This window comes from Cherax quadricarinatus, chromosome 58, assembly GCF_038502225.1.
Source record: "Cherax quadricarinatus isolate ZL_2023a chromosome 58, ASM3850222v1, whole genome shotgun sequence".
NCBI classification, from domain to species: Eukaryota; Metazoa; Arthropoda; class Malacostraca; order Decapoda; family Parastacidae; genus Cherax; species Cherax quadricarinatus.
In genome coordinates, this window is record NC_091349.1 from 20,551,146 (window position 1) to 20,559,627 (window position 8,482).

General features: G+C 39.4%; 1 protein-coding gene across 1 annotated transcript; it reads right to left on the minus strand.

The window, feature by feature from the left end:
* Positions 1-2,396: 2,396 nt before the first annotated feature.
* Positions 2,397-4,839, minus strand: LOC128698116 (zinc finger protein 271). Its single transcript, XM_070097639.1, has one exon. The coding sequence runs from the start codon at positions 4,500-4,502 to the stop codon at positions 3,567-3,569; it is 936 nt and encodes a 311-aa protein (XP_069953740.1). The 5' UTR covers positions 4,503-4,839; the 3' UTR covers positions 2,397-3,566.
* Positions 4,840-8,482: the final 3,643 nt, after the last annotated feature.

Genomic DNA, 8,482 nt, shown 5'->3' on the forward strand with positions numbered 1-8,482 from the left:
TGGAGGAATTTCGTGCGGTGTTGGTGGAGGTGGAGAATCAGATAAATAATAGGCCTCTCTTGTACATGAATGATACACCTGATACAGATGTATCAACACCTTTTCACCTAATATGTGGAAGGAAATTGGAAGCTGCCCCTGTGTATAGAGATAATCCTGAAGAAAGTGATGAGGATTACAATGATGAGGCAGTGTTGTGTGATAAATTTAAAATGTTAAATTGGTCTAATGTGTGGCATAAGGAATATCTTCTTACACTACGTGAACACTTTTATGGTGCAACAGAGGCAGTAAATCGACAGAACATTCAACCAGGTGACATTGTGTTCATTGATACTGAACAACATCGAACATTGTGGCCTCTGGGCAAAGTATTGACATTGTACCCAGATGCACAAGGTGTTGTCAGGAATGTCAAAGTGTTGTGTCGTGGCCAGGAAAGTTTACGCACAATTAATAAATTGATTCCCTTGGAATTAAATGATATTCAATCAAATGTAAATGAAAATCTAAGGGATAGTGACACGAGTGATACTGAAGGTAACGCTGACCAAGTGATGCAGGAAGATAAAATTGTAGTAAGGCCTACTATGAGAACAGCCACTCAAGCCAGAACCGGCTGGAATCATCTCCTAAAGGAAGGAGTAATTTGAGTCGTTTAGCAACGAACTCCGCCTGGCCGCAGTGTGGAAAATACTGTATATTCTCCAAAAATACAGTGTATTTTGTATGTAAATTAGTGTAATATATTGTAGGTAATAAAAATTAATTTGTAAATAAATAAAGAACCAGTGATAGGTGAGCATCGCTGGGGAGAGACACCATTGTTTTGAATGGGGTAAAGGCACGCTATTGAAATGTGCGTAAATTTTCGTCGCTCTAGGGGTTATATTGGGCTTAAAACCTCTCAAATAGGAGCTGAAATTGTTGGATTTGCAGTCCTGCATAACGTGAGCATTAAGCAGATTGGCAGGATAGCTTCGGAACCCCAGTTAAGTCATGACTATTTTGTGTTGAAATTCTGGCCAGTATTTTCTTCATAATTTAGGCAAGGGGGTTTGTATGACACACCGTAATCTCCAGACTAATTGGCGAGTCTTATTATTATAAATTCTCCTTCAATGTATATGTATTCACATTTTAAATTTAATATAGAGTCCACATATTTATATTAATGTTTTACCAGAATTCCTGGTGATGTATATTTCATTTGAAATTAATATAGGTCCAGAGTGACTTGTGGATAGATAAATTATCGTAGGTATCGAAGGAGGACATTTTTTGCGACCTAGGTGTCCTAAAATTCCTACTTGTCTCTGTAACCTTGATAAAGAATAATTATCTTTGTTATCATTTACTGGTATGTATCTTATGTGTTACATCCAGGTAAATTTAATTTTCCACAGTGCCAGCAATTTCTACATTGTTGTAGTTAAGGGTTTAGTTTTTGTACTTGTAAGTACTGTCCCACTATATATACAGAGGGTTGAAGTTTATGGCAGTCAAAAGTTTATTTAGCTATATTACAAGGATAATGTCACTGCCTGAGGGCAAGAAGGACATAAGTGTCTACCCAAAATGTTCTAGCATTTTATTGGCTTTCTTTGTACCTAACAACACTTATTAAATGTAAACACATATTGTAACCTTTGCAAAGAAATAAATTTTGTCTGTCTTAAGAATTGGAAGGTCCTAAAGTTCAAGTGGCCCCATAATGACAGCATCACAATTACAAAGTTTCTCTTAGCGATGGTATGTGGAAAAACAGTTTTGCATCAAAAAATGAGGGAGTCAGGCAATGAGGTGTTACCCCGAAGGTAGTACCAGGTTCTTTGAAAGGTCAAAAGAAAGGACTGTTCATGCACTAGGGTTGTGCGAGAATGCCGCTGAGAAAGGGAGTTCATAAACCATACCCCCGGCCGGGATTGAACCCGCGGTCATAGAGTCTCAAAACTCCAGCCCGTCGCGTTAGCCACTAGACCAGCTAGCCACAATAAGATTCATCCAACTAGGTATATTTCTACACCATAGGAAGGTTAGCACAGGCACCACTGTGACCACAAATGCAAGTTTTTACAGACGAATCTCCAGCTAGTGTGGCTGTGACGAACTCTAGCTCAAGTCCCTTCACTGCCGTCTGGTGGCTAACGCGACAGGCTGGAGTTTTGAGACTCTATGACCGCGGGTTCAATCCCGGCCGGGGGTATGGTTTGTTTGCAATCGTGTCATTACGATTTCTTAAGTCATGTTGACGGCAGTGAAGGGACTTGAGCTAGAGTTCGTCACGGCCACGCTAGCTGGAGATTCGTCTACAAAAACTTGCATTTGTGGTCACAGTGGTGCCTGTGCTAACCTTCCTATGGTGTAGAAATATACCTAGTTGGATAAATCTTATTGTGGCTAGCTGGTCTAGTGGCTAACGCGACGGGCTGGAGTTTTGAGACTCTATGACCGCGGGTTCAATCCCGGCCGGGGGTATGGTTTGTTTGCAATCGTGTCATTACGATTTCTTGAGTCAAAGGGAGTTCATGTATGTATCTCTTCACAATAAGGTTCTTCTTTTGTTTTTCTCTTTAAAAAAAAAATGAGTGAGGGGGAAAATATGGGAGATAGCTCCAAGGAGAAACAGAGATCATATATCCATCAGCAGAGCTGGTAGTGCAGATGCTGTATGGAACCCTACTCTACCCTTCATATCATACCAGTAAACTGGCAAGCCAGGGTAGCAATATCACATCCACTGAGACACTTCAGAAGACAAATGAAAGGGAAGTTGTAAACTTACCACAAGGCATACCCCTTTCGGCCACCACCTCCCAGAACCAACAGACAGCCTCCAGAGATATGCCTGTCACCTTGAGGACATTTAAAGCCACCTTCTGAAATTCCGGAGGGCAGACCTAGAGTCCATGGCAAACACCACCACCCCAAGGGCCTCAACAGAATGGAACAATGATTCTCTTTTCTCAACCCAGGAGCTACAATTACTGAAGAGAAACCCCCAAAGGCCAAACACAGGAAAGGAAGGAAAGGGGAGGTATTAGGAAAGGTGGGATGGGAAAAATGGGGTGGGGAAGAGAAGATTATTATTATTATAATCAAAAAGAAGCGCTAAGCCACAAGGGCTATACAGCGCTGCAGGGTAGGGAAGGAAGCGAGGGTATTGGATGGCAGAAGGGAGGAGGGATGATCAGTAGGTTACAGAAAACAGCGGGGGGGGGGGGGGGGTAAGAGAAGAATGGGGGCAGTGAGGCATGGTCTGAAAAAGGCCAAATTTCTTAGGTCAAGAACTTCTTCACCATTTCAAGGACCCCTTACCCTTAAAGAGGTCATGAAGGACACACTTTTTTTCAGCAGATCTGTGAAAGTGACCTAAAACTGAAAATTTTGAAATTTCAATACTGACTAGATCCCAGTACTGCATATACTTAAATATATTATTAAGTTTCATTTTAAAAATATTTTCTAAATAGTTGATGTGTGTTATGAACTTGAATTATGTAAAAAGCCTTTCAGACACTGAACGAATAATAAATTTTTATCATTAATCAGTATAATTAATTTCATTAGATCATATTTATTTTTTTAAAGTCTCTTAGACACTCTGAACTTTTATATGGTTTATCTTCTGTGTGAAACCTCATGTGATTACTTAAATTTGATTCTCTTGAGAAGCCTTTAAGACACACTGAACACTGATATGGTTTCATTCTTCTATGAACTCTCATGTGTTTTACTAGATCTGACTTGTTTCTAGAAAGTTTTAAACACTCTGAACACTTGTATGGTTTCTCTCCGGTATGTATTCTCATATGACTTATTAGATAAGATTTTCTTTTAAAGTCTTTCAGACACTCTGAGCACTGATATGGCTTCTCCCCAGTATGAACTCTCATATGATTAATGAGATGGGATTTTCTTGCAAAATCTTTTAAGCACTCTGAACACTGATATGGTTTCTGCCCTGTATGAACTTTCATGTGTTTTATTAGATCTGACTTGTTTCTAAAGTCTTTTAAACACTCTGGACACTGATATGGTTTTTCTCCTCTGTGAATTCTCATGTGATTTACTAAATTTGATTTTGTTGTGAAGTCTTTTAGACACTCTGAACACTGGTATTGTTTTTCTCCAGTATGTACTCTCATATGATTTAATAAATTAGATTTCCTAGAAAAGAAATTTAGACACTCTGAACACTGATATGGTTTCTCCCCTCTATGACTTCTAATGTGTTTTACCAGGCTTGATTTTTGTGAAAAATCTTTTAGACACTCTGAACACTGATATGGTTTTTCTCCTGTATGAACTCTCATGTGTTTTATTAGATCTGACTTCTGTGAAAAGTTTTTAACACATTCAGAACACTGGTGGGGTTTTTCTCCAGTATGAATTCTCATATGATCTGTTAGATTTGATTTCCTTTTAAAGTCTTTTAAACACTCTGAACAATGAAAGAGTTTCTCTTCTGAATAAACTCGCATTTTTCTCATTGGATTCATTAAAAATTTAATTAAAATTCTTATCTTATTATATTTATGCTATTTATATATTGCTAATACATGAATTTTTAAACATCAAGTTAATTCTGCAGTATCTGGTAATGTTACACAATATTTCACTGAGTAGTTATATTCACAAAATTTAATGATGTGTGTACAGCAGGAAGTTGTTGTTAGCATTAAGATGCTAACACCTGACACTTAAGTGTTTCTCAACATGTGGTGTTATTATGTTGATTGCTGAAATTATATAATTGCCATACTCCTCCCTCCTGCATTAGTTTTACTCCACTTGATGCTGGCACAGCAAATTAATCTTTTCTTTTGAAGAGATGAACTGCAAGCAAAAAGAATAAGTAATTATCAAAGAATAAATTTATTTGATGTGCAACATGCTACTTCTAAATGCTACTATAACTTTTATTATTCTTACAGAAACCTGGCTCAAACAGGAGGCACTGCCATCTACTACTCTGATAAACTGAAATGTATGAAATTTACTTGCACACAAGGGACAACAATGGTGAATATATAATGGCCAAATTCACATCAAAACACCTTGAAAAACCTATAGCAGTTGGAGAAGTCTACAGACTACTGCACACAAGTACTTACGCTTTTAGTGGTAACATTAGAAACACGGTAACTGAGTCAGAGTTGAATAAACACCACCTGATGCTCACAGGAGACTTCAACATAAACCTCATCCAAGTAACTGACCCCCCAGTAGCTGATTTCACAAACACTGTGAACAACTGCTTGCTGCTACCTTCTGTAACTAAGCCAACAAGAATCTGAGACAAGTGCCTCATTATTTGACCATATCTGGACCAACACGATATCTCCACTACAAGCAGGTATAATCACAGACAACACTACAGACCACTATCCCACCTTTCTCATAACCAACTTATGTAAATTGCCTCGAGACTTGAGAAAGATCTCATTTCGCCTGCATGACGAGACATTGGTAAATAATTTAATATTACTACTAGGTGACATTGAATGGCAGAGAGAGCTAGCCGACAGCAATAATACTGACAAAGATGTCAAAACTGTTTTACATAAAACCCTAAACCTCTATAACATGCATTGTCCAAATCCAAATGAAGCATCAGAGAAAAGAGAATAAATAGCCCATGGCTAACAAATAGCATCCTTAAATCTATTGATAAAAAGCACTAACTTGAAAAATTCTTCAGATTAGGCCTGATTACTAAAAAACTGGCTAAACGATACACATCAAAACTCACAAAACTAATACAAAAATCAAAGAAAATGTATTACATAAATAGATTCATTGAAATAAAAGGCAAAATGAAATGTACCTGGCAAACTCTCTTCAATATTTTGGGCTCTAGAAAACCATCTGGAAACATTGAGATAAACTTAACTAAACCAGATGAATTTCGCATACAGCCTACAGACGAGGCCATCAAATTTAATGTCGTCTCCTCTACTGCAGGATCAAAGTTAGCAAGTAAAATTCCTAGCTGAAATACCCAGCCGAAAGATTACCTCACTGACAACTACCCAAATACTCTATATCTAGCTCCAACTAATTCTACTGAAGTCTCACCCATCATTTAACCCTTTCAGGGTCCGTCCCGTAGATCTATGGCTTTACGTTCAGGGTCCAAACCGTAGATCTACGCCAAAATTCTAGGGGCATCAAATTTAGCGCGAGAAGGCTGGTAGGCCTACATCTGAGAGAATGGGTCTGGGTGGTCAGTGTGCACACTATAGAAAAAATCTGGACGCCCGCATGGTATTGTGGGAACGCCGCCAAAGTAGCTTTGTTCATCGTGCCTGGCGGCAAGAAAGCTCTCACTCCCCACTCACTCTCCTGGCGAATTCTGACTCTCCTCTTCACAACTTACAGTTCTAAGACTGATGGAAGTGAAGCTGAAGAGGAATTCTATGGTTTTAAACCATATGGTACCATTGTGTCATATGGTATATCATACCATATAGTACAGGGTACAGGGAACCTAATGGAAATAAGTCTGACTTTTTTGGGTTATCCTAGGTTCTCCAAACATATGCTGCTAAGTATGATATTCTATGTAACTTTATTTGTGTATACCTAAATAAGATAAGATAAGAGATAAGATTTCGTTCGGATTTTTAACCCCGGAGGGTTAGCCACCCAGGATAACCCAAGAAAGTCAGTGCGTCATCGAGGACTGTCTAACTTATTTCCATTGGGGTCCTTAATCTTGTCCCCCAGGATGCTACCCACACCAGTCGACTAACACCCAGGTACCTATTTGCTGCTAGGTGAACAGGACAATAGGTGTAAGGAAACGTGTCGGAATTTCCACCCGCCGGGAATCGAACCCGGGCCCTCCGTGTGTGAAGCGGGAGCTTTAACCACCAGACCACAGGGCCACTTATTATGCCACATGCGCTTGAGTGAGTTTATACAGGTGTACAGAAATACAATTACGTACATGGATTATTATACATAGCAGCATATGTATAAAATCCTAGGATAACCCAAAAAAGTCAGGGTGACTTATTTCCATAGGGATCCTTGTATCTGTACAATATGGTGTCCTGTACTGTATGGTACCCTGTACCATATGGTACCCTGTGCCATATGGTATCCTGTGCCATATGGTATCCTGTGCCATATGGTGCCCTGTGCCATATGGTATCCTGTACCATATGGTACCCTGCACAATATGGTACCCTGCACTATATGTTATCCTGTACTGCAAGGTACTCTATACTATATAGTGCAATGTACCATATGGTACCCTGTAACATATGATACCGTGTACCATATGGTCAATAGGTGTTGGTGGCACAAGACACCAGCCAAGACTGAGTGAGTGGCGACGCAAGTTAGCTACTGACTCAGCAGTTTCCAAGACAAAGACCATTGTCATCCACCTCAAAGAACATGTCGAGTTCCTTTACATTTGTAAATATATAATAGAACATGATGGGGGTAAGGCAGCCGGGATTGATGGGATAAAGATAGAAATGTTAAAAGCAGGTGGGGATATAGTTTTGGAGTGGTTGGTGCAATTATTTAATAAATGTATGGAAGAGGGTAAGGTACCTAGGGATTGGCAGAGAGCATGCATAGTTCCTTTGTATAAAGGCAAAGGGGACAAAAGAGAGTGCAAAAATTATAGGGGGATAAGTCTGTTGAGTATACCTGGTAAAGTGTATGGTAGAGTTATTATTGAAAGAATTAAGAGTAAGACGGAGAATAGGATAGTAGATGAACAAGGAGGCTTTAGGAAAGGTAGAGGGTGTGTGGACCAGGTGTTTACAGTGAAACATATAAGTGAACAGTATTTAGATAAGGCTAAAGAGGTCTTTGTGGCATTTATGGATTTGGAAAAGGCGTATGACAGGGTGGATAGGGGGGCAATGTGGCAGATGTTGCAGGTGTATGGTGTAGGAGGTAGGTTACTGAAAGCAGTGAAGAGTTTTTACGAGGATAGTGAGGCTCAAGTTAGAGTATGTAGGAAAGAGGGAAATTATTTCCCAGTAAAAGTAGGCCTTAGACAAGGATGTGTGATGTCACCGTGGTTGTTTAATATATTTATAGATGGGGTTGTAAGAGAAGTAAATGCAAGGGTCTTGGCAAGAGGCGTGGAGTTAAAAGATAAAGAATCACACATAAAGTGGGAGTTGTCACAGTTGCTCTTTGCTGATGATGCTGTACCCTTGAGAGATTCTGAAGAGAAGTTGCAGAGATTGGTGGATGAATTTGGTAGGGTGTGCAAAAGAAGAAAATTAAAAGTGAATACAGGAAAGAGTAAGGTTATGGGGATAACAAAAAGATTAGGTGATGAAAGATTGGATATCAGATTGAAGGGAGAGAGTATGGAGGAGGTGAATGTATTCAGATATTTGGGAGTGGATGTGTCAGCGGATGGGTCTATGAAGGATGAGGTGAATTATAGAATTGATGAGGGGAAAAGGGTGAGTGGTGCACTTAGGAGTCTGTGGAGACAAAG

Excerpts from the sequence above, each read along its gene's own strand:
- LOC128698116 (XM_070097639.1), bottom strand. The coding sequence starts at position 4,502 with ATGAATCCAATGAGAAAAATGCGAGTTTATTCAGAAGAGAAACTCTTT.